At 45.0% G+C, this 26,141-nt stretch overlaps 1 protein-coding gene across 2 annotated transcripts in view; it reads left to right on the plus strand.

The window, feature by feature from the left end:
• The first annotated feature begins 5,107 nt into the window (after positions 1-5,107).
• PHAF1 (phagosome assembly factor 1) overlaps positions 5,108-26,141 on the plus strand; it is a 36,276-nt gene continuing 15,242 nt past the window's right edge. The window contains exons 1-7 of one of the 2 annotated variants that reach the window (XM_054198206.1): positions 5,108-5,166; positions 5,534-5,661; positions 10,643-10,725; positions 14,588-14,671; positions 20,157-20,200; positions 20,404-20,483; positions 24,966-25,060. In XM_054198206.1, coding sequence (XP_054054181.1) covers positions 5,598-5,661; positions 10,643-10,725; positions 14,588-14,671; positions 20,157-20,200; positions 20,404-20,483; positions 24,966-25,060 — 450 coding nt within the window. In that variant the 5' untranslated portion in view covers positions 5,108-5,166; positions 5,534-5,597. Of the gene's footprint in view, positions 5,167-5,226; positions 5,338-5,533; positions 5,662-10,642; positions 10,726-14,587; positions 14,672-20,156; positions 20,201-20,403; positions 20,484-24,965; positions 25,061-26,141 lie in introns of those variants that run through there. The other variant, XM_054198207.1, reaches the window with a different exon arrangement.

The following is a 26,141-nucleotide window of genomic DNA, read 5'->3' on the forward strand; positions in this document are numbered from 1 at the left end:
CAAGACCAGAATCACCTTGAAAATCTTTATTCTTGGTGTCTGCGTGGCCACCAGCCCAGTGTACCCTGGGGGCCAGCGGGGAGGAGGATGCTCTCCTGGACCACTCAAGCCCCAGCCCACGGGAGGGGGATGCTCTCCTGGACCACTCAAGCCCCAGCCCGCGGAGGCTTTTGGGACAAGGCTCACAACACGCTGGAGGCTTCAAGCGTGCAGGTAACCAGTTGGTTGGAAAAAAAGGCTTTTTTTGCCCCTCAACTGCCCCTCGGCTGCAGCGTCCGCGGGCAGAGCAGCGGGGCAGCTCCTCGGCTGCTGAGGCTGCACATTCTGCCCGTGTTAGCCTTGGCCGCCGCTCCGGCTGGGTTCTGGGTGATGGAAAATATCCCGGCAGGGCATGTTTAGTGCAGGCGAGGCGGGGAGAAGCGCTGAGCCAGGGATAAACGGAGCCAGGGCTGTCCTCTGGGAACAGGCAGGCTCGGCACTGCCAGCCCCTGCCCGCCCAGGGACCCCTGAGGTGGGTGACGCGAGCTGGGGCCGGGCGTGCTGCCCACCCCGCTGGGACCCTCAGCACACTAGGCTCTGGGTTGTGGAATAAATCCCCTTGGAGAGGTGGAATAAATTCCCCTGGAGAGATGGGGTAGTCTCCACGCTTCCCCCAGGAGCACAAGCAAATCCCCGCCTCGCTCTGCAGCCGGTGGAGCTGCAAACGCTGTTTTGGAACTGTGTCTAACTGCGAACCCAAAGCTTTTCAGCAGGAAAAGCACCTCCAAAAAAAAATTGGGAGCAACTTCAGAGCTTTACAGCAAATGGTTTTTCCCCCACTGAACCCGCGCTGCCAAGCCTGGGGTCCGTTTCCAGCGCGTTTTCTTGGGAAGCCGCAGGGCAGAGCTGGGATTCGTGTCGCTGTTAAGTCTCCTCGGGAGAGGGCAGCTCTTTCCCACTTTTCCTTCGCCGCTTTTCCCCACGCATGGCTGCAGCCCCGCGTTTTGGGTCCCTCCTGGTAGCTTTCTGCATTTTTTTTCCCCTTTCCTTTGACCGGCCGGATTGCAAAGCCCAGCACTTCTCCACTAATGTCTCCCCGCAGAGGTGTGGAATTTAGGAGAATCAAGTAAAAACGCAGTAATTCCCTCCGGCTGCTGATCCCACCCCAAAAAGTGATGGCATCGCAAGCCTTTGGGTAGCGGGGAACCCGGATCACCTCCGATGGATGCACCCGCTGCCCTTCCTTTGGTCCAAAACATTAACAACTGAGCTAGTCCTTCAAAAAAAAAAGTGATTTTACTTTTCAGAAAGCCACACATTGCTTCCTGAGCCCTGGCCTCGGGTATTTTCCAAGAATTGCTCCATAATCTGCAGAGCTGAGCCCTGGCCTCGGGTATTTTCCAGGAATTGTTCTATAATCTGGAGAGTCAGAAGGATATTTCTTTTTTTTTTTTTTTAATATTCCATTTCTAACTATTTTCCCCCCGGTTCTCAGAGCTGGAGACTCCTAAAATGATGGTGCTTTGCCCAACCTGCCTTGAAAATGCCATCCCGCCTGGTGTCACGCGCTGGGGGGGTTTGGTTTTGGATGTCTCCATCGGTCTCCGCTCTTGCCCTCCGCCAGCCCCAGCCGGGGGTAACGCCTGGTCCATGGGGGACACGGGCAGTGCAGCTCCGTCCCCAGCATCCCCACGGGCACCGGCTTCTCCCGGCCCCGGGACTGATCCACAGCACAGAGGGGTCCAAAAGGGAAAACTTCTCCGTGTCCTCGGGCAGCTCGCTGGGGCTGGCCGCGTTAGCAGCAGAACTGGTGCTGGGGGAGCCGGGATTGTTTTAGAACCACTGTCTTGGCTGTGCAAAACCACCAACCAACCCACTGCAGAGCTTGGCCTCTCCGGGCAAGGAGAAAGCCAGGGGAGGGTTGGATGGGGCTTGGAGCAACGTGGTGTGGTGGGAGGTGTCCCTGGCCAGGGCAGGGGGTGGCACTGGGTGGGCTTTAAGGTCCCTTCCAACCCAAACCATTCTATGGTTCTGTGATTCCGTGACTTGGGATTATTTTTTTCTTTATTTGTCAGCCAGTGGAAGGAGAGCTGTGGTCTGAAAGGAAACCAGCCCCTCTGGGAATCCTGCCCTGGGTGCATGGGGGGCGTTCTCCTGCGCCGGGGGAAGCCGAGCTGGGGCCCGGTGGTGAGCATGGACGGCAGAGGTGCTGTGTCCCCAGCCACGCCAGCGCTCGCTCTCCCTCAGGAGAGGGATGCCGCAGTGGGATTTTCCGCCAGCTGGGATTTCCTGCGCCCCGGGACCTCCCCGCTCCCCCAAGGCGGGGGTCACAGCCGGCAAACAGAAACCACCCAACGCGTCTGTCTCCGGTGCCACTGTCCTCGCCTGCCCCCCGGCAGCTTTCCTCTGCCCTCCCAGGTATTTGGGGGGTGTATTTTAATCTCAGGGACATGGAAGGGGCTGGCAGGCTCCCTGCGTGAGGGCTCCCTGGGTGAGGGCTCCCTGTCAACAAGCCAGTTATTATTTTAAAGAGCGAAGCCCCAGCGCGGTGAGGACGGCAGCTCCGAGCCCTTCTCTGCCTGCGGCGGGGGCTTGGGGTGATGGCTGAAAACGGATGGCAGGGTAGAGGGTCACCCGGGCATCAATTAGCTCAGGATTTATTTTTTCCCTGGTTTTATTTGGCATTTTTTTCTCCTTCCTTTCTAATCTCCGAACTCACGCAGGGAATTCAGCCCGTACTTCCCATATTCTTTTTCGAAGGCTACTGAATTTTCCTTTTCTCGAAAGCCCAGCCCGTTGCGTCCCCCGGTTTGCAGCGCTGGGCGGTCGAAGGGCATCGCCCCACGCAGGAGTGAGGGGGAGAAGAGCCTCTGCAAAGCCTGGCAGATCTGCATCCACCCTTTTTCCATCCAGCATCCCAATCCGAGGGCTGTGGGCATCCTGCGCCTGGGTAAAAGTGGGTGCTGGGGTGTCCTTCCTGTCCCATTAAATAAATGGGGCGCACAAGATGGGTATTCCTTCTCTCAAGTATGTTCCTTATGGATGTCACCATATATATATATACACACACACACACTAATGTCACTATATATATATATATTTTACATATATATATGTGTGTGTATATATATATATATATATGTATGGTGAGTTGGAGCACTGCAGGTGGCTCACGATGAAGGATCAGCCGGTGCTCCCGGGAGAGGAAAGGCTAATTTCTCTTTTTTTGAGCCACTAAAGACTTGTCAGCAAGTGAGGGGAAAAAAATTGGCAGCACTTCTGCGCTTTTCAGCATATTAAGATGTCACCGTGCTTAGGTTATTTTTTTTTTTTTTTAAAAAAAAGCAAGCGAGGCATGAATAATAAATAGAGCACTGTGCAGCTGACTTCAAGGGAAAGCTAATTTCCCCAGGGCTCGCTCCACGCCGCATACGTTAAAATCTGGCCTCGTTTGACAGCCCCGTGACCTGGAGAGAGATGCTGAGGACGGCGGGACGGAGCTTTGTGTTTCAGTGCCGTGATTGCCCCTCGCCAGCGACAGCTCGGGCTGCCCATGGAAACAGAGGTGCGACTGCGCCCGCTGGTATTTATACACACTGCTCCTTAAAGGAGCTGTTTGAAAGGACAATGGATACGGCTTTTCTTGGCAGCTGGCTTGGAAGCGGTGCGCAGGCAGCCCGCACACGTTGGGTTTTAGGGAGCAGAGCACGCGGAGTGTCCGACGTGAACGCGTGGCTGCTGGTGGGAAGGAGATGCGGTGGAAAAACCTAGCAGGAATTTTGGTTTTCTCTTTCTTTTTTTTTTTTTTTTTTTTTTTTAATTTGAGCAACTAACTTCTGCAGTTATCTGCATGAGGAGTTTTCTTAAACGGTGTCTTCCACCCCGCTGCGGGATATTCTGTGCGATGGATGTTCTCTGCCGTGGATATTTTGTGCCACGGATATTCTGTGCCACGGTGCTGGCCTGCGGCAGACTTCCCGTGGGACGTGGCGGGCACATGGGATGGGGCGCGTGGGCAGCACCCGATGGTGGGGTCAAGCCGCGACCGAGCATCACCGCCCCGAGGGATGCAGCAGAGGAGAGGGGATGGGAGATGGGTATCGCCCGAGGGGAGGTTTTTCTGCTACCAGCCTCCAATAAACGTGGGAAAAGTGCTTCTCCCACCGCTCCCTGCCCCTCCTGGAGCCTCGACCTGCCAGCAGAAGGAATTACAGCCACTTCCAAAGCCTCTGGACCCTCTTGGCTTTCCCATCCCTTGTGCAGCCCCACTCCAGGGGACGCGTCACTTCACGTGAGGCTGCCACCAGCCCGTACCCTTGGGGTTTGTCAGGTTTATTTTTAATTCCCTGCCTTACGTTGGGCAAGGCTTCACCTGCTGCCGCTCATCTTGGATCAAGCTTCCGCTGTATAAATGGGTGATGGCCCGACGCGGGGTGCCCAAGGTGGCGGCGAGCGGGAGGTGGCAGCATCTCAGCATCTTGGGAGAGCTCCGTTATCCTCGTTCATTGCGTGGATGCCAGCTGCTTCCACCCGGGGGCTTCTGGGGTCTTCCTCCTGGGTCTGAGCAAAGCAGGTTCGCGTACGGCGACCACCACCCCAGGGGAAAGGTTGGACTTCTTGAGGAGAAAAAAGCTGGGGATTTGGCTACCGCAGCCCCTGGGGTGGCCACCTCCCCCTGTTTTCTCGAATAACATTGCAAGGCCAATGACCTCGTTTAGACTTTCTTCCTCACTGAGTCATTCCTGAGTGCGTTCGGGTAACTTCGCTCGTGCCACTGACTAATTCTGTTTGGCTCCTTCCCCCACCCCGGCCTTTCAACCGGAAAAACTGGATACAACTGGGTTGGTTTGGGTTTGTTGTTGTTTTTCTTTTTTTTTTTTTAATCCTGAGCTTACCGTGGCGGGCTGCGACACGGCGTAATTAGGGCTGGTGCTGTGGGCCTGACACTCGTCTGGAGACAAGGACAGGGGGTGGCAGTGGGACTGTCCCCCCCGACACCCCGGGCAGCGCTCGCCCACCGAGGCGGGACTCGAACCCGCATCTCCCCCTCCCCAGGCCGCCACCTTCCCCTCTCCCCCACGGTCTGGGGGCGGGGCGCACCGCCCCTGGCCCCGCCCCCTTCCCCGCCCCGCGCGCGGGCTCGCCTGACGACAGCCGCAAAGCACTTTTTCAGCAGCCGCAAGTGAGGTGAGTCGCAGCCCCGCCGCGCCGGGGGGGGGCTACAACTCCCCCACCCCCCCCCTCCCACCCAACTCCCCTCCTCCGCCGGACCGGGGCCGTCCTCGGTGCCTCCGGGCCCGGCGACGAGCCTCTCCTCCCCCGGGGGGGACGGCTGCCCAAGCGTTGTGGAGGGCCCGGGTAGGGCGGCGGGGGGGTGGGGGGGGGCGCGGGCGGCGGGGCCGTGAGGCGATGGCGGGGGCGGGGGGGGCCTGTCCGCTGTGGTGCCGGTGCCCGGGCTCGGCGGGCTCCGGTGTGACTCAGCGCTGTCCGCCGGTGGGGCTGGGGGGACAGCGGGGCGCAGGTTGGCAGCTTCTTTCGCTCCCGCTTCCCTCAGAGGTCCGGCCCTGCCACCGGGTGACCCGCCGTGCCAGCCCGCGGCCTCCGCGCTACCTGAGCCAATGCTAGATCTGGAGGTGGTACCCGAGCGGTCTCTGGGGAACGAGCAATGGGAGTTCACCTTGGGTAAGTCTCTTTCTGTGCGTGCGTGTGTGTGTGTGTCCCCGAGCTCGCCAGGCTGCCCCGTGTGTGTGAGTGGGGGGGGGGGGGGTGTTCTCATCCCCTCACAATCGTAAGGTTTGTCCCAGCGCTTTCAGGGAGTCACAAGAGTGAAAGGGAGAGAGAGTTAAAGCTCACCTTTCTCTGTCACTAAAAATACTAGTGTATGAGCTTCAAGGATTCCCTTATGGCATATAGTGGCACGGTTCACTTTTGCACACCGAGTTGTGCTTTGTTTATCAGCTTGTGTGCTTGCTTCTACTCACCTTGTTTTTGCTTTGCCATCTTAGACTAGTAATTTCTTTAACTAACTCCTAAAAGAGGAGGCACGAACGTACTTACTGACTGTCACCTGAATGTATGTCAGGTGATACCAGCATCTTCAACTGCGTGATAATACTTAGCATAGATATTGTGCTTTTCTGTACAAACCCTTCGTAAATATCAGTAGCTGAGTTTCACAATTTATTTGTGTCATTGCTGGGTTGCGTCATTATAGTGGCGAAAGTAAACTTTTGAGAGGTTTTCTCAGGGTTAGATAACAGGTATTTCTTCTCCCTATGATCTTATTTTTTCATCTCTCTGAGAGCTCCTTCCTTACCAGTCATTGCTCTATTTACTGCAGTGAGAAAGAACTTTCCCCCAGCTGATGGAAATTTGGCTGGTGCTCAGCTCAGGGCACTTAAATGTAGCTCAGATGGTATGGATTCTTCAGATGACCTGTGTTTTCAAGCAGATATTGGTAGTCCTTAAAACTCTCAGAAAATACTGATGCATTTTCCAAGCGATTGTTTGGGATATCAGCACTGGGCTCTTTCTCTCAGGTTCCCATCTTTGCTGTTGCGCTGTCTAAAGCCCAGTTAATGGTAGTAGTTTGGCTAATGTAAGCAGGGCTCTGCAGGGCAGCTGCCAGAACTTGAGCTACACTTCTGCTGCTGCTGTTGTCACCTGTGACAGCAGGGGGACAGAGTGTTCCTTAAAAGCACTGTTACGCAGCTTCTGTGAACTTGGGTCACACCAAAGGAGCGGTACTGTGACGTGGAGCTGTTTATATGAAACCCATCAAACACAAAGGGCTGCTTATGCTACTGTGGATTCAGAGTCAAGTACAACTGGATGGTTACAGGGAGAGCTAGAATGGCTTTTGGAGGCTAATTATAGTACCTCAGGTCCCACCCTTTGAAATCTGGTGACCTCCTTGTACCGCTGGCATGTTACTGTGCTCTCTCAGCTCTGCGTGGCCTTTCGTGGTCCTTTAGTGCCTGTATTACCTGAAAAGAAATGCTGTCTTGAATAACATACCCTGACGATCTTTGAAATGCATAGTACTGGTTTCCCCCATCCTTCTTAAAAAAACAAACAAACAAAAAAACAAACCCCCAAAAAAACCCCCAAACCACAAAAAAAGGGAAGAGAGACCCCCAAAGAAGTCCATTAGTGCAATCTCACGGTTAAAATTATATACTGGGTCTCTGTGTATGTGTACACACTCACAGACGTGCATGGATGTGAGAGGGAGGAAACTCTGCTGCAATTCTTGGAGTAAACATAGACACCACGTGATGTGTCTAATATATAATTAGCATGACCTGCTGGTATAGAGCAGGAGGCTGACTAAGGTATTAGGATACTTAACTTTGTCCTGCGCTCGCGATATTGTATGAAAATTGTCCCTGCTGATAAAGCTGGTTCAGCTGTGTTAGTGGTAACGAGGCTGGAAGCGCCGGTGTAAATGGGATTCTCGCTGCCAGTGGTATTCTACTTGTGGTTTGTTTAGATCTGCTCTTAGCAGAACGAATGGCAGTATTCCTGAACTGCTGCTGACTCTGGCTCCCAGCGGTGTGCCCACAATGGAGATGACTGAGGGGAAATGCCAGGAAAATTTTTTACATGAGTTTTTGGATCCTGTTTCTGGCTCCAGTGTTGACTCACTGTGTGACCAGAGCATAAAAAATTTAACCAAGGCTGAGTTTTGTGTTCAATTAGATACCTGTGTCACTGCACCTCTTGGGCTACATTCCTGCTTTTTACCAGAGAACAATTAAATACTTGTTCTGTAGTGCCTATAGCTGTATTATTAGCGTTTAAGATGTATAATTTCTAAGGCATACTTGCATTTCTCTTGCTTTTTATACTTTCTTTTCCTACTAAGTTTCACTTCTCTTTGTTTAATGTGTTATGATTCATCTTCTCTTGGATTTTCTTGTATTCTTCTCTTTTAATCTTTATTCACTCCTCTACCCTCCCCTTGAAGGCCCATAGTCTAATGCTTCAAGCCATTTTGTCCATGACCAGTGTATGTGAGAGGATCGTCTTGTGTCGCTCGTATCACTCCAGCATTTAGAAAAGGGAAAAGTCTGTGATAAGGAAGACCTAGCACTGGTCTTTGTGGGCGTTGTTTGCCATGGCTCGCTTTGGTTGATTGTCTGATGTGCTGGAAACCACGTTTGCTTCCCCATTCCCCCTGACTGGTGAGCAGGGGAAAAAGAATTCTTTGTTTTTCTCTTTGACTGTGAAGGCTGACGAATGTTGAGGAAAAGAGGGTGGTGTGTGTGTGTGTGCGTGAGAAGGGTGGAGAAAAATAACCCAGTTTCTTTCCTCCTCCTTTGGCTCTCTGCTGATGGAGGCACAGAGAGGATACTGGCTCCTCCACACGTGTTTTAGGTTCTGCGGGCTGTTCTTGGAGAACTTAAGTCGCTACTCGTAGCTGCATGGCAAAACCCGCTTGATTCTCGGTTGCTGAAAGCTAAACAGAATCAGTCCATGTCCATTTGTTCACAGCTTGAGAAAGCTCTGAGTAAGAGAGTCACATGAGCCATCTGTTTGCACACTTACCAGCCCAAGATTGCATCAGTTTACATCGGACGACAAACTGAACTTCGTGTTTGTGTGCACTTTTTTTAACTACATGCTTTTTTACTGAAAACTGTACCTACTTCTGACCCTTGCCATTGGCATATAGATTCTGCCAGCTTGTTCCCTGGCTTTCCTTCAGCCTTTGCCACTTGTTTGTTTTTGTTTGGTTTTTTTGTTTGGTTTTTTTTTTTTTTAAAAAAAGCTAACGGTCTTACCTCTGCAAGTCTCCTAGAAATACTGACTTTGAAAATTGGTTTTAAACTTTTAAATCATCTTTACTTTTTTTTTGGAATTCTAGCTTTTGCTAGGTTAAGAAATGTAAAATTTTCACAGCAGTGTCTTTGATCTTAGCTTCCTGCTGTTATTTATGTTTCTGTTCCGTTTTAAAATATTATCTAATACATAATAACTGTCTTTAAAACTCAACTGCTTAGACTACAAAGCAACTGCTATTTCCTAGATAATAGGAAACAGTGCTTCTCTATTGTGGCTCTGTGCATTTTAATTTTATTACCGTTATTAAAATAATAACTGTTCTGTTTGATTTTTATACCATCTTCTGGTGTATATTTTCTAGCTGCAAAACCGGAATTGTTTTCAGGATTATGGGCTAATGTGAAAAAACAGTTTTGCAGAAACATTTTTATGTTGTATTTACAAGTTGAATCACTAGTTCCAATCTCTAAGACTGTTTTGCCAAAACTTTATTTCGTAACTGCAAAAAAGCTGCAATGTATGGGCGCAACAGGCACTTAGTTTAGTGTGACAGTGAAAAGAATTTTTTTTTTTAGCATTATGCTAATATTAAATATGAAAGTAGTCCCTATGGTGATCTACTTGTGTGTGTGGAATATATATATACACACACATATATATATGTATGTATGTACACACTCACACACATATGGAGAGAGGGAGGGAATTATCTCAGTTTGGTACTGTAGATAATGTCTAAAAGCTGCTTTTGAATGTGATGTCTGGTCTGAGTTTGAGAGGTGTAGCTAGTAACAAAAACTTTCAATGCCTGAACTGGTACCTAAATAAAAGTGTAGATCCTGTGGTAAACTTTCCCTAATCAAGACAACTTTCTTAACATTTAAAAAAGTAGAAATAGAAAAGAACAGGGAATTGAAATGTCAGATAACTAATCTAAATTGACTTGCAGCAATTAGTAGGGAAATAAAACTTCACAATTAAAAGCTCATAACCTCTCTTTATAACTGCCTGTTTTGAGTCCAAGAATACAATCACATTTCATTTGGAAAGGCAACAAAGGTTTTAAGTGTGATAAAGGATGAGATGGCGCGGTGCTATTCTTTCCGCAGAATCAGCTGTTTTCATTGCACTTTCAAAAATTTATAGCCATAAAGATAAGATATACACTAAAGGGGGAAAAAAAAAAAGCACCCTTGAAATCATGTTAGAGGGTGAATGACTATTAAGTGTGTTACTTCAGTTGAACCAAATTGTTTAGTATGTTTATCTTGTCTGTAAACTGAGAAGATAAAGTTCCTTCCTTGACACAAATGTAGTGGTATCGGCAGCTCATGCAGCCTGGCAGGTCTGAAGAGAGTCGTTGCTCCATTTTAATATTTGTGTCTATCTTGTATGACTGCTCAGTAGTTTATCAAGCCTGATAAAGGGTATGCCATAAAATGCAGTCCAGGAGCCTACTGCGTGTGTGTAAGAACGCTCTAGGCAGCGCTAGTGGTGTTTGGTATGGGCTGTTTTATCGGTTATTGGATTATTAACCCCAAGAAGCAGAAAATTTTGCACGTGGCTTGTAGAAAGATCTGTGCTTTTTCTGCCTGAACTTTGCAGCTTAATTCTGTAGCTGGAGGTACTTTTCTTTCACGTATGCCTAACAAACTGGTAGATAAACAATGACTTTTCTGTTTCAAAGAACAGGTCTGTGCTGATACCATGAGTCAAGTAGGCTTATTTGTTGATTGCATACCTTTCTGTTGTAATGTACTGTTTGCTGATGGTGGCTCTGTTACCTCATCTGTAACCTTTCTGTTTTAAAAAAAAGAAAAAAAAAAGTAGTTAGCCAGTCTCCGAACTGAAGAAATGCAACTGTTTTTATTTACAGGAATGCCGTTGGCTCAGGCTGTAGCAATTCTTCAGAAGCACTGTCGCATTATCAAAAACGTCCAGGTTCTCTACAGTGAGCAGGTGAGTGGTGCGTCATCTGGCCGGGTTGTACACTTCACTGTGTCCAGAATTAAGGCATTAGGGGGTATTCTGATGCTGTGCTGTGCTAACGTATGTATTGGATGAATTCTGGAGCTACTTGAAATTGAATTACACCAAATTACTGCCACCACATCAAAGGTGTAGCTTTTATAACAGTTTCATGTCAAGAGTAATAATCCTCAACGCAGTGCAGTGATTTAACAGATAGCAGGTTTTCTGTATGCGGTGGTGGGGTAGTATTGTTTTTCTTTCAAGAACGGAAATATTCTGTAATTACCTGGATAATGGAATTCAAGTCTTTTTACATTATCATTGTCAAGCGTTGCAGTGTTTTTGAAGTACTGAATCACTTGTTACTTTCCACTTTCATCTTTGGTTCGGTGGCGATGAACCCGCTGAAAAGGCTTCCACGCTTCCTCTCTGGATCTGCAATTTTGTCCGCAGAAAGCGGATGCCGTAAATTAAACCAGCTATGGATGTTTTACTCATTCTTCATAACTAAACATTCATTTGTTCCCAATACGTTTGACTTTTATCAAAAAGGGGACCAGAAGTGAAACCTTTCTGCTAGATCAAATAAAAGGTTTTACATACCCGCTTTTATGTTGGAGGAAGTGGAAGGGAAGAGGAGATGGGACAAAAGGAGTGTGACTCTCCAAATGTGTATTATGTGAAGTGCATGTTAATCAGGAGATGATATTCAGATGTTGTAGGTTACAGATCTTTGCGTCAGGAAAAAGGCAAAGTTTGCTAGAATTTCAGTTTGTATCAAAATACAGATTGAGGTCTCGTTCATTCACAGTGAATACTGAATGGCTAAGGAACAATCCTGACTCTGGCGTTTACTGCTGGATACATATTTCATGTAATTAAATGAGTTACCCTTATTTTGTTTGACAATATGTCGATTTATGGGTTTTATGATGACTGAATATTTGCTTTGCAAATTGGAAATCTAGCTCCTTGTACTTAATGCATGGAGGCATCCATCTGGCAGTCAATGCATTCCTTGGGTTTTGTATGCTTTAGAGGTTTTCTAGTTTTTCTTACCCCAGTGCATTCCAGAATTATTTCTAGGTTTGTTTAGATAACTGATGAGATTCCCATTCCTCTCAGTTTTGTAGAATCACGGAAGGATTAGCAGTCCTGTGCTAGTAAACGATGTATACCACTGCTTAGCTTTTTGCACCTCTTGCACAGCTACATTGTCCTTGACCACATACACTGAATTTTTATTGTCCCCGCAGGGGTTGTTCTTATTGTTTTTTTTCTCCCCAAACTGTAATAAATATAAAGGTGTTTTTAACATAGTCCAACAAAATAGTAGTTCTCAGCTTTGTGGGATAGTCGTGTTGATATTTTTTCTGTGTGTTATTCCGATTTGGTGCCTGATATTGGTGCAGTTTTTTTCCACGTGCCACTCCGGGCCTGCAGTTGACTGGCTGGCTCTATCCTCACTCTCCTGCAGAACATCACGCACTGCATTAGCAGCTGGGCACAAAGAGATGCTGCTGCAGTTCTTACACGTTTCAAAGCTTTAAACAAACTTTGCCATGCACGACTTTTATCTAGCTAAACTATACTTGAACAGCCTTTGTGTCTTTCCTCTTTACTTTCTAAAAGAATGCCTTTGAGCATAGTGATCAAATGTAATTTAAAGTTGTTGCATCTAAGACACTTTTTCTGATCCTGGAACTACAGTCAAGAGTACTTCCTTTCAAAAATTTATATGACAATTAAATGCAATTAGATCTGCCCATGGCTCTCTTTTTAACTTGACATAAATGGGATGCCCAAACCGTGCCAGAAAAGCTTGATGAACCCTTTTCCTTGACTAAAGAAATTTAACTCCTTTTTGGTCAGTTTAAGTGTGGTACTTAATTGCCTTTGTATGTTTTCCTAAGACTCTTCCTCTGGATTTGTATTGATGGGATTGTTCAGTGCAAACAGTTTTTCCTGCAGCTTTATGTAGATTAGTGGAGTTAACTGCACCTTTGAGTTGCTTCCTTCAGGAAGGACTCTCCTGTTGCTTCCTGACATCATCTTTCATACTTGAGGTTCTGTTTTGTGCCTTAAAAGTCCCATGGACTAAATGTGTGCCCTTGAAACTTTTCTTCCATTAGAAAATATGCCAGCATAGAACAGAAGCTATTGGCTATAATAATTACCAAGCTTTCCCTCGGATGTAATTTTTTTTTCCACCCACTCAGAAGTACTTGTAATGCTCTCATTAATTTTGGAATAACCTCAAGAAGATTCAGCTTGGAAACCAGCGAGATGCAGAGCATATCCCATATCAGAAGAACTCTGTTGGTATATTTAAATATAACGCAGCACGCTATTTTTTTTTCTATCTGTAGCTTTTCTAAATTAGATTTATAAGGGATTTTTAAAAAGACCATCAGGATCAACATTAGACCTTTTTATCTCAGGCTTATGGCTGTATTGCAGTGCTGCTTCAGTTCTTTGCAGTATCATAAAAGTTTGCCAGCAATAGTGAAGCACTGATGCCGCTGTGCAAGGTGCTGTGAAAATTTATTTAGAATACAGCTTACGTCGGATCACCGGTATTGAAGAAAAATGAGCTTGAACTGAACCTACTTCGAGAAAAGTTGCAGGAGTGATCACGGGGCATGGGAAATCTGCATCACAGGAGACAGAAAGCCCTGTGGCTTGTTTTGACCTAGCAATGTGAAGGTTAGGATATGATTATTTAAAGACATGGTTTGGGAATGGATGGGATATGCACATGAGATGCACAAAAAGTATCCAAGTTAGAAGACAGTGCTGATGTGAGAAAACTTAGGATGAAAATTAGACTTCTGATAGTCAAAACACAGACCTTCTCCCAGTAGAGCAAGGAGGGGGAATTACAGTTTTTTAAGATAGCTTATGCTTAATTCATAAAAAGGGCTGTTGTGGTGTGGCTGCTTGCATTAGAAGCCTGTATGTGCCCCAGATGTCCCATCCCCATTCTGTCTTCTGCTAGATGACTGGTGCAATTCTAGGGCATGAATACTGCTGCCTGCCTGTCCTTCAGCCTTTTTTCTCCTCTGAGGAGACAGTTGTGGAGGGTAGAGCTTTTCTGAAGCAAACGTTCTTTTAGATGGTACACAATCAAAGAGCTGAATTAGGGCCAACTGGCTGTGTGTGCATGGATTGTACCAGCACAGGCGCGAGCAGCTTCCACAGCGTCGCATCAGACGGGGATGGCGTAGAGCCTGTACAGACACCAGTGAAGCCAGTGGAATGTCTCCTGTTGACTCCAGCAGACTGCAAACTAAGCCTTTCCTTGTTATGATTCACCGTAACTAAGGAAACCTAAATTCACAACATAAGAGTCTGAAGCCTTTCTTTTGAGGCCTGAAAAAGGCTGTGATGCTCTTTGATTTTTGAAGTGGAAAGCCCTCTCTCCATCCTTTTGTCAAGTGTGTGCTTGGTTCTGGTGCGAGGCCTGGTGAGATGGGCTGTTTCTGTGTGCCAAGAATGCAACAGGCTGTCCCTGCGTGATCTCTCTGATGCTAAACTTGGAATGTTAATTTTCAAGGTGGTTCAGCCCTTCTCCCCACTCCCCCCGCCCTTAAAGTAATGGACCACTACTCTTTCCGGAGTTCTTGCAGGGTGCACATCTCACACAGGCACTTCTATTTCTTTTCATAAGGAAACTGAAGAGGTTGAGAGGTTTGGCCAAATGTATTTTTGTTATGCTTATGTATTGAACAAGAGGTTGTTTTTTGAGGCAGTTTTGTTTTTCCAAAGTAACCAATTTATACTTATACAATGCTATATATCTTAACAAAGCCTTGAAACGAAAAGCCTGACACTTTTTTTTGTTTTACAGTCACCTCTTAGCCATGACCTCATCCTTAACCTGACTCAGGATGGAATCAAACTGCTGTTTGATGCTTTCAATCAGAGACTTAAGGTAATATAACATTGCAAAACAAAACCCTAGGAGATAGTGACACTTAACAAGGCATTATTAAGTATACACTTTTATGTTTAGCTTGCCATGTATAGTGCTCTCTTGTGATAATGAACTGCATTTCTTTGGGGGTTTGGGGGTTAAATCTTGGTTTACAGGATTAAGACGCTTTAACATTGTACTGGGGACTGTAAGAGTGCCATAGGAGCAGGATGGTTCAGTGCAATCTCACTTGCCCGTCTTGTCTCAAGATGCTCCAGAAGCTGCAAAAGGCCATTCCTAAAGCTAAGCCTATGATTTGAAGTCAGATCATCATTTAATGCAAGCCAGGCAGTGTTGTGTTTTCTCAAGCTGTTCCTTTATTAGGGCTGACACTTTATTTTTGAAAGCAAACTTACTACCTCCTGTTCTTAGTTGTTACGTTCGTACTTGTGTGGCCATGAGTTCATGATTTCTCCCAGAAAGCCACGTTCAGGCCTGTTGTGAGTGCGGGAGGCGTCGGCTCACAATTTGTTCCGGATGAGCTTTTATCTCTGTGACCAAAGTCCTCGGCCCAGCAGTTGCACTCCTGTGCTATTGGGTGACCAAGTTTTGATCTGCCTTCCTAGGATGCTTTGTGTAGCTAAGATGCAAAATAAAGGGCAGGCTCATCATGAACCTCCTGTGGCATTTATGGTCGCAAAAATCTGTTATGACAGTGGTGTGGTTCATCCATACAGAACGGGCTGCTGTGGGGCTGTAGAGAGATGCCAAGATCAGTATGAAATTTTGAAAAGCTTTCTTAACTGAAACATTTTAAATATCTGCATGTAACTTCTTAATTATTCAGGATGGTCCTTTTGGCAGGACCAGCTGTGCTGAACAGTTGGCAGTGTGGTTCTCACCTGGTGCACAAATTGCTTCCCACAGTGCTGGGGTGTTGATTGGGCTAATTGGGTGAGAGTGTACGGCTCTAGCTGCTGTGCTATTGAACACTGGAAAGCAGAAGTGTGGCGTTAAATGTGATGCTAAAAAATGGAATGCTTACCCTTTAGGTAAGTCTGGAAGATGGTGCTCATACCCATGCTTCCAAGTATTGGAACAGTGGTAGCCTTGTTCGCCTTATTCATGTCTCCAATAAAACCAGGAGCAAAACATCACTCTCCAAAATGTCAACCTAGTGCTTTATTAGAAAAATGAAAAAGAGTGAAGCAGTGTGCTGTCAGCTGAAACTTGAGCTCTTGGTGTACTTTAAATGGATAGCAACCCAAATTAGTAGTTATTGGGAGTACTTATTTCTCTAGTAGCAACCTGTAGCACCATGATACGCTTGTATTTTTCTTTTTAAAGATATCTTTTATATTAACTATAAAAATATGTGTTTTGAAGAACAATTTTCAGTGCTCTGAGCTCAGGTGGAGGACAGCTGAGCACTGACACCCCCCCCAATTTCAGTTTGTAATTGCCTTATGGAAGTTATCTGTTCTTGAAGTCATTCTGTAACACTGGGATTTTCATTTTTGTCAAGATTTAGAACTTAATAAATCAGAATTTGTATGGAAATTCATGATTTTCAAGACAACATGCTGAAAATTCTCTTTGTCAGATGGGTCTTTATCAGTGTAAGCTACACCTGCTGTACGAAATCTTTCCAAAATATATTTAATTCTTAAGGAGACTAACTCAAAACATCATCACTTCAGGGCCATCTTACTGATGGTTTTTGGAATGTCGCAATATTGGAGTGTTTTTAATGTGCTGTAAGGAGTGTATGCCATGTCTCTTCATCTCCAGACAGTTTTTGTGGGTCTGGCTTTCTCATTTCAACACCCAGTGTTCTAAGAACTGTGCAAGAGCTTTTCTTCTCAACTTTCTCCACAATATGTTTTAAAATGTGTTTTAAAGAAAAAATAGAAAAAAACAAACTCTTCTGGTATGTGTGTTTAGGTTTGTTTCAAGAAAAAATAAATAGAAAAAAGCCAATCTCTTCCAGTATGTTGTGGTTCAGTGGTCTAGCGATACCTTTTGTTTGTTTGAACTCTGAAGAGTAAAGCTGTGTAAATGCCTACAATGCTATGAAAACTTACACTTGTGAAAGTGTTCAGAAAGCTTTATAGAAGAAATTCTATGGGATCAGTTTCGAAGTGAGCAACAGGACTTGTTAAAGAGTAGTGTAGAATAAGTAATGCCCGTTTTAAAGATGGTATGACTCTCTGTTTTCAGTGTTGCTCAGCAGCAGCAAAACTGGAAAAATCAGGATGTGTGTTTTCTTTGCTTTGTGTGTTGTTTTTTAATACAGTCTTGCTATTGGTTGTGGAAAAGAGATTGAAATACAGGCTACTGAAACAGAAAGACTTGACAGACCCAAAGAAGCTGGTGCAGGTATAAAGCTATAGCAATATTCCCCAAAAGTTTCCTCCCTTTTTTCAGGGAGGAGAAGGCAGCTTGCGCCTAGTCTCTACTTGCAGTCAGTAGCCAAAGCACGGCAGGAGTTGTTAGTGTGTTAGTTTTCGAGCTAAGGTGACCAGGTTCTGAAACGTTACTGTGAATTGTAGAAACAAGGTCTCTCGTGCAAGCCGCCTCTGAGGTGGAGAAAGCGCTGGTCTGTTATGGCTGGTTAGTAGATACCTGAACATTTTTATGAGTCTTACTCAGTAGTAATTATCAAAACAGTCAATGTGACAAAACATCAGGTCTTAATCCTTTAAACCAGCTGCCTTCTGGCTGGGTGGTAAACCCATCGCTGAATAGTCCTTGGTCTTCTCAGTTGTTTGTTCTCTGCACGTAGAAAGAATTGTGTTTGAATCCTTTTTTCAGTGTAGTTTCTGTAGTTTAAAACGTAGATCCTTTTCTAGTGCTATGGCCTGTTGCAGCGTTTCTTCAATATGTGTCTTTCATGACTTCTATGAGATCTTCTGACTACCTTTTAAATTTTGCTGACTTGGGCTTGTTTCTTCCTCTGCCATTAGTGAAAAGAAATGTTGATGTGAATAGATTTGAGGCACAGGAAGAGGGCTGTGGCAAATGGGTGCTGCTGGCTGCTCTCCGGGTGTTTGTCTCGCGGGGACCTCGTTTGGGCAATGTGCTGTGCCTCAAGCACTGCTGCTGCTTCTTGTTCAACTCATCCTTTGGTCTTCCACTGCTGCAGCCTATTTCAGCAGAACTTCAGGAGAGCGCCTGATACTCTCTAGTAGTTGCTGCAAAACTAGATCTGTTTGTGGGGTGGTTTTCTCTATCTTCAGAAACCTTTTTTTGAGGAGAAAGAGGATGTGCAGAGTTACTAAAAAAAAAAAAAAAGTAACATCATTCCTAGCTCTTCATAGAAGTAGCCTTTGTTTTTAACAAGCTGTGCAGTAAAGGAAACCTGGATGTGTGAAACTGCATTTGAATTAGAATACTGGGTAACCAGGTTCTTCCAAGAAGCATAATTCAAAGTATATTTGTTCAGAAGAAAAATTTGTTTGCTGCTCTTTATGTTGGTTCTGCTAGAATGTTCTTTCGTTACTTGCTTTGTGCTGTACTTGTTGCTTATATCCTGAAATCTGTGGTCTTTCCCAGCAGAGTGCTTCAGAGAACTCTTCCAACTTCTTATGAGTCAACAGCGTACCAGAAATGTTGGGTTTTTTGGGGTTGTTGGTTGCTTTTTTTTTTTTAATAGTGGTTTGAGGATAGCAAGTTGTTTTATTTAGGGTTATTTCCCAGGCATCTCCCAAAACCAAGACTTCCTTCTTAGCTGGTGATATTTTTAGGCTTTCAAGCCACATTTGGTAGCAAGCTCCCTGGGGATTTTGCTCTGTTGTCTAGCTGAAGAGTGAGTCCTTTTGAAATCTGCCAGTGATTTGTTGGAGGATTATACAAAGCAACAAAAAAGGTGCTTTACCTTTTCTTTACAGCAGTTATGATGTACTCTGCATATTTTCCTTTTCCTGCTGACACAGGAACGCATATGTGGAGTGGAAGAAGCTTGTGTCTGACCATGGGTACTCACCAAAAATGATCTGGTCTAGCCTCAGGATCTAGTAACAGATAAAAATCATGTGAAATTGATCTCAGCTGTGCATGTGCAGTAATGCAGCTGGCTGCTGGAGAGCAGCTCTGTGGAAAGAGACCTGGGAGTCCTGGTGGACAACAGGATGACCATGAGCCAGCAATGGGCCCTTGTGGCCAAGAAGGCCAATGGCATCCTGGGGGGCATCAAGAAGAGTGTGGCCAGCAGGTGGAGGGAGGTCATCCTCCCCCTCTGCTCTGCCCTGGGGAGGCCGCATCTGGAGTGCTGTGTCCAGTTCTGGGCTCCCCGGTTCAAGAAGGAGAGGGAACTGCTGGAGAGGGGACAGCAAAGGGCTACTAAGATGCTGAGGGGACTGGAACACCTCTCTGATGAAGAAAGGCTGAGGAATTTGGGTCTCTTCAGTCTGGAAAAAAGACGACTGAGGGGGGATCTTATCAACGCTTATAAACACTTAAAGGGTGGGTGTCAGGAGGATGGGGCCAGGCTCTTCTCAGTGGTGCCCAGTGACAGGACAAGGGGGAACGGGCACAACCTTGACCATGGGAAGTTCCACCTCAACATGAGGAGGAACTTCTTGACTTTGAGGGTGGCAGAGCCCTGGCACAGGCTGCCCAGAGAAGTGGTGGAGTCTCCGTCTCTGGAGACATTCCAAACCTGCCTGGACGTGTTCCTGTGCCACCTGCTGTGGGTGACCCTGCTCTGGCAGGGGGTTGGACGGGATGATCTCCAGCGGTCCCTTCCAGCCCCCACCATTCTGTGATTCTCTAATGTATTGAGAACAAAGGATCCATACCTAATATTATCTGCAGAGAGGGGAAACTCCTTGGAATATTCAGTAAGGTCTAAAATATTTAATAAATATCAGAACTAGGTATTATGAATTGCCCTGATTCTTTGAGGGTTACTCTTCTGATTATCTTCTGTAATGCTTGGAGAGGTTGCTAGGTGTCTTTTTATGTAGTATTGAAATGGAATGCTACTACTTAGTTTTGCCGTCTTCATCTTTTCCTTTAGAAAAAGCGTTGGAAAATTGAAACAGTGCAGTCAGTGCTAGGACTTATTACCCTGCACAGGATTTCTTTAGGACAATAAGAGTGACTGAAGGAGTGACCTATTGTTTAACATTCATTACAGGATTCCCTAATAGAGTAATTCCCTGTTACTTCCCTTTGAACTTGCTTAAGAGTAATCTTTGCAGAAATCAAGATGCTGATGTATGAGTGAAAAGATGGCTTTCTGCAGGTGAGTGCTGATTTACACGGGACCTGGAGGTACTCCTCAGCCCATCGTTGTTCTTCAGAACTTGTTTCAGACGTGTAGTTGCCGAGTCCGTTTTTGGAGTCTCTTCTCTGCCAATGTGGTTTCTCCTGGCAGAGCTCTGTTGGGGAGCGGAGCGAGCAGCATTAGCTAGTCTTGCCTTTTGACAAGAATTTGCCTCTGTGCCATATTACTTCACACTTTTGCCACTTGTTAATATTTCTCTTTCCTGCGTTTCAGGTGATTGAAGTTTATGACTTGACTAAGGTGAAGTTAAAATATTGGTAAGTGATTTAAGACCTCCCATGATTTCTTCTTGATTACAGTGACTGGTTTCTCTCTTTTTTTTTTTTAATCCTGAATTCCTTTTTTCAATTGTTATTGTTAAAAAAAAAAAAATATGGTTAAATGTGGTATTGCTGTTAGTAAACATTTGTAGGATCTGGTCAGTTTTCTTAAGGCAGATTCATTTTGTTTTCTTTTTCAGTGGTGTCCACTTTAACTCTCAGGCAATTGCTCCAACCATAGAACAAATTGATCAGTCATTTGGAGCAACACATCCAGGAGGTAAGCTGAAGTATTCCTGAGGATCAGAAGCGCACCTAATTGACAGGCTTTTTTCTAGGAAGTCTTTCCTGTATGTCTGCCTGGAGGAATGTGTAGGCGCTTCTGTTGTCAAACAATCTGAAGATGTGCTCCAGAAGGGTCGAATTCTTATGGCTGGGATATCGTGTAAAATGTCCTGAATGTTCAGCTGTGACTTTCTTTAAGTGAAATGGTCAGGCACAGAATGGTGTGTTCAGATATCATTAATGATCTGGTTTGAACTGCCGGTACCAGAAAACTGTGAGCTTTGCTGTTGTTTTTACACATTCTTATGCATGGTCAGCTCTCGAGTGTCCTTAGGGATTAAGGATACTGTGAACATACAGACATCGGAGCTGATCTCCGTGCACAGTCAGCCAGGACCGTTTGCTCGGGGCCCATGCTCTGAGAATGTGGTTATACCCCTGTTAGGGCAGGATTGAGTCCGAGCCTGTGTGTGTCTGCCTTGCATCTCCCTGCCTCTGCTTCGTCTTACTGGGAGCACTGGGAGGCGTGGAGGCAGCCTACGTGCAGCACGACCAGAACCAGGCCACGTTTAATTAACCTGGCTGAGCCCACTCTGACTCTTGCAGCTTCTTGGCTGTTCACCAGCTCTGTAGCAGGAAAAAGACTATCTTTAAGCTCCTTGTTTACATATGAAAACAAAGCGTGTATTTCGGGGGTTTGTTAGGTGCTGAAAATAAGCCAGTGGTGAAACTTTGAAGAGGATATTTATAATTAAACTGCTGAGGAGTCTTTGAGAAACAGAGCCACAAACTGGCATAACAACAAAGAAGATAAACTCCATATAGGCAAGATACCCTTTTTAGAATATCACTTTCTATTTTTAGCTTAACCCAGTCCATTTGCAGTAGTCGGGCTGATCCCAAATAGGCTGGTGTGCTTTGTGATTGATGGCGATTGCATATCCAGTCTTTGTCCCTGCTCTCTGCAGGCAATCTCTTGCCCATTACAGAACAGGATTTATTAACTGTGGAGGGTCATGTGGCTAAAGTACTATCATCGCATAATAGCCTGCTGTAGTTGATGAACATCAGATTGAGATAAATGAAGCTTGGAGGATTTCTAGCCATAAGGCTCCAAGGACCAGAATCAGCCTTTTTAAATTTCACTTTGGTCATGATCTTAACACTTCCTCTTAGGCAGAAACTCTGAGAACTATAGTTAGCTAGTATGGAAATAGTATGTACAAGACTGTTTATAATTTTAGCTTGTTCTGGGACAATGGTTTATTTGCAATTATTTGCAAAATTGTAATATTATGAACCATAAAAATAAATATCCAGCTGTAAGCATTGCTTGTGATACCAACAGCGTGGTTTATTACTGCATAAAATTGTATGCAAGCACTTAAAAGCATAACTTGGCACCACGTGTCCTCGTGCTGAATTTGCCAGATATTGTGTGCCTGTCACGTTCAATTAAGGAAACTTGCACACTTGCCTCATCTGATGGTAGTTTTTCATAACATCTCTTCATCCAGTGACCTGTAGATATGAAAATGTAGTTATTAAAATGTTGGCCTATATTACCATTTCACTAGTGCATTTGCTCATTTGGTTTCCTCGCTGGAAATTCAATATCTTCCATTAACATCCTACCTAGCAGAAGTAAATTCTCTGTATTTAGTTGCCTGTCGTAAGCAGTTTGAACAGTTTGTATCATGCAATTCAAGTTTTTGATAATTCTTTTTTTTCTTTGTGTTTTCTAAAACAGAAAAGGCAAAAAACCACCATAGTTTTCAGCATGTGGGAGGGATGATGATGGTGTTTTCACGTCCCACAAGTATTTGAGCTGGGGTGGGGAGAGAAAGGTGGGGAAGAGAAACCTTCCTCTTAACGTGGCCAAAGTACCAAATGCCGGCTCTCATGAATGAAAGTGCGACATAACCATCCCTTTTCTTCTCTGGACCGATGCTCCTCCGAAACCCCAATGCAAGTCCTTTAAGTTTAAAAGTATTTTGTTGTTTATTTCTGTGTTAACCTCCACTAGAGTTTCAAACAAAATATTCTCTTTCGCTTAAAACCAAGGTGGTTGCAGCAGACCTTTCCTGCAACAGGATACAGTGATAGTTTCAGAACATATTTCAAAAGGTTAGCAACGGTTTTGTGTTGAAACCGACCTTCAGTGAGCAGGTTTGGTTTTGCCAAATCAGTGGTTTTAAAAAAGAAGAGTCATCAGGAAAATTGCAAGCGGCTTCGTTACTTTTTGGCCAATGTTAGTTTGAAACTTTGTAGTATCTTTGTCATGGGGCTGGCTGAAATATGACCACTTTGGAGGTCGATAGCTTCACCCAAGCCAAGATTTCATCCCGCATTTCCATGATTCTCTGACCTGACCTCCTGCTGGGGAGCACTTGCTCCTGCCAGTGGGGCTGTTGAAATCACATCCTGTTCCACAGCCTCGTGGATGCGGCTGTTTGCCGAAGTGCCGTTCAGCACAGATAAAGACTGTGGGGTTGAACTGAAGCCATAAGGTAGAAAGAAAAAGCCATCCTTCCCTCCTGACAAGGAGGGGGGGATGCTGTCTTCTAGCTCTGTAGCTCTCGGAGACTTCAGAGGTTGCCCAAGCTCCCCTGGGGTGCCAGAAAAGTCTTGTGCTTGTTACCAGGAAGACTTGACTTCTGGATCTGCTTTTGTCAGAACTGTGTCCGTTGTGCAGGCTTGCTGGTGGCGGCGGCTTTGTCCTGTCCTGCTCTACAGAAATGTCTTCCAGCTGGTCACGCTCTGCTGCTCTCCTGGAAGGCAGACGCTCTCCCCTTCCTTCACCCGGAGTCTTTTCGCTTCTGTCAGCAATTTTGAATGGAATTATTCTACAGGGTACCCATGTAGTTCATAAACTGAAATAAAATAAAGGCTTACCTTGTTCAGTCATGTGGTTGTGACATATAGTCTTGAAGGAGACATGAGAGAACTTCCAAAGGATAAAAACATTCCTTGCCCTTTAAGCCTAAACATCAACAAATGTTGCAGGCGATGGGAACTGATGCGATTTTTATAATCAGATATCACACTTGGCATGACTAGGGGAAAAACACTTCTCCAGCTGGCTGTGGGCTTTGGAAAAGATGCATCATAATTTATCACATGAGAGAGATTTGTGTAATTTTCCTCCAGATCAAAACATTTCCCTCTCCCCACACGTTTTCCTTTGAGTGACAAGGAGGGAAAATGCTCTTAACCAGCACATTCTACAGAAAAGGCAAATGATAACTTTTGAAAACTTAATGCTTATTGCTCAACTATTATTTTTCTATCCTGGGCAGTCTGGTATTGTCCAGATATCTTGTGACATGTCTTTCAAGCTGAACATTTGAAAGGCACTTTGTGCGTGGGGCAGGGGAGAAAATAATGGTATATATTATTATGCATTTTCTCGCTATGCCGTGTCATCTTAAATATAAAATGGTAAGAAAAAAAAAAAGAGAAAATGGAACCAATTTCCTTTGGTAAAGTGGAATAAAGCAGTTTGTTTATTGTCTTTTGCCTGTGCTGTTTTCAGACTGGTTTGCAAATGAACTAGCTTCTGTGTGTTACAGGAACACAATGTTCCCACAGCAGCTACTGGGCACAGGTTGACATTTGGTAGCATCAATTCCCAAACTGTTCCCAAGCTCCCAGTCCCGTGGGAGCGTTTTTAAAGCGTTCCACAATCTCACAAAAGAGTATGTCTTGTTAGAGTAAGTACTGGGGTGACTTTTATTGCCGTTTATAGTTCATGATGTGCAATTTATTGCAATAAATCAGGACATCTCGTGGCGTGATGACAGCTGGAAATCTGTGCGTGTCCTAATTTATTACTGCTCTCTGTAAAAGCTGACCGAATGGTTTGGTGTTTCTGGTGGCACTATTTTAGTTCTCATTGTAAACGCCTAGGACCTGCGTGACTGAAGCATTTCCTCCTCGTGCCACGTTACTCCAGCTTTGCGAGCTGGAGCTCCCCTTGCTCGGGAAGGAGAGGTGGAAGCGACAGGGAGGTACCTGTGAGCCCTGGCTCGGGCACATGCTTCCCGCTGGTGTGAAACGCGGAGTTTGTCAGCGTTCTGGCCACATCTGTCTAAAGGAGTTGCTGGTTGATGTTGGACAAGTGTTTCACATAACAATGAACAGAATTGTTTTGTACTAATAGTAGCTGTTTAAACTACTTTAGGCATATTAAGGTGTGGTTGATTGTGACATATTGTATAGTTGTATCATTAGGGATAGGTTAGTGCCGGCTGGCTTACATAGGCAATTCTTATTGTAATTAATCTAAGGTTTCTCTTATTGCTGTGTTTCTACTGCAACAAATTAAAAGGCAAACTATTACTGTCCTGTGTAATCGTGTTCCTCCCACATTTTGAGACTTAGTAAATCCATTGAGGTGACGGAAGTGCTGTTAGATTTGAACTGAAGGATTCTTAGTTTATTTCAATAACTCTGTTCTCTTTCTTTTCCCTTTTAGTGTATAATTCCGCTGAGCAACTCTTTCACCTCAATTTCAGAGGACTGTCATTTTCTTTTCAGTTAGACTCCTGGACTGAAACTCCGAAGTACGAGGTCAGCAATCATTCTGATTTAATGGATAGTCTTTTTTGCCTCTATGGTACTTGCAAAATATCACCTACAGCATGTCTCGCCTGCAAGCAAAAGAAACCAGTAATTTGGAAGGAATTTAACTCCTCTGTTGTGCTCTTATTCATGCTATGTAATCATTTAGAAGTTAAAAATTTTCTGCTTTTTAGCAGAGGCATGTGCTTAGAGGTTTTGCTTGCATCATGAACTGGGACTAGCAGTTCTGCTGTTGAAAGGAGTCCTCTAAAAATATGAGCGCTGTCTATGCAAATATGTAAACGTTAAGCAATCTGCAGGAAGGCTGTTCTTTTATCAGATATTTTTGAGTCTCATCAAAGTGATTGCGCAACTAAACTAGGATAGAGTTCATAAAATATGTTTTCATCTTAGGTGTCCTTCAGTATGAGTGCTTTTAGAAAGCCGGATGAATGAGCTTTATTTGTAATGCCTGTCTGCATATGCATCAGATGTTTGGATGAGTTACTGAATAATTGAACGTATTACCGTGTTCTCTGAAATATTTGGAAATCACTGTCTATAGAGGAAACAAGATCAGGTCTTCTGTGATTCCCACCTATACTAACAAAAATGTATGTATAATTTGTTTTGTGAGAGGATGGAAACGCTCTCAGTTGTATTATCTAGGCTTACCAGTGAAAAAGAAAGAGGAGCATCTAAAGAGCCAAAACAAAGTGGGAGAAATCAACCAACATGTCTTTATGTCACAACCTAGTACTTCAGTAGTTGTGTGTTGACATGTGAGAGAACAGGGGGTAACCAGGGGAAGTTACTATTTAGGAGCAGTGAAGGTCAGTTGGGCTTCGGAAATATTGGAAGGTAAATAGAAACCTAGGAAGCCAAACAGAAGGAACGGCCCAACAAAGAGTACTTGCTTTTCATGTAAGAGTTCCGAGGGCATTTATGAATTAAATGGCCGAGCTGCTAGGTCAGTCAATTGTTATTCTGAAGATTTGAAAAGATGTTAAATAAAATTGCTAGAATCAATGTTAGCCGTTGCATCTGTGTGTCTTGTCTTGGTACGTGGTTCAGTTAACTAAGAAAATAA

The sequence above is a fragment of the Rissa tridactyla genome, chromosome 4 (assembly GCF_028500815.1).
Source record: "Rissa tridactyla isolate bRisTri1 chromosome 4, bRisTri1.patW.cur.20221130, whole genome shotgun sequence".
Taxonomy (NCBI): domain Eukaryota; kingdom Metazoa; phylum Chordata; class Aves; order Charadriiformes; family Laridae; genus Rissa; species Rissa tridactyla.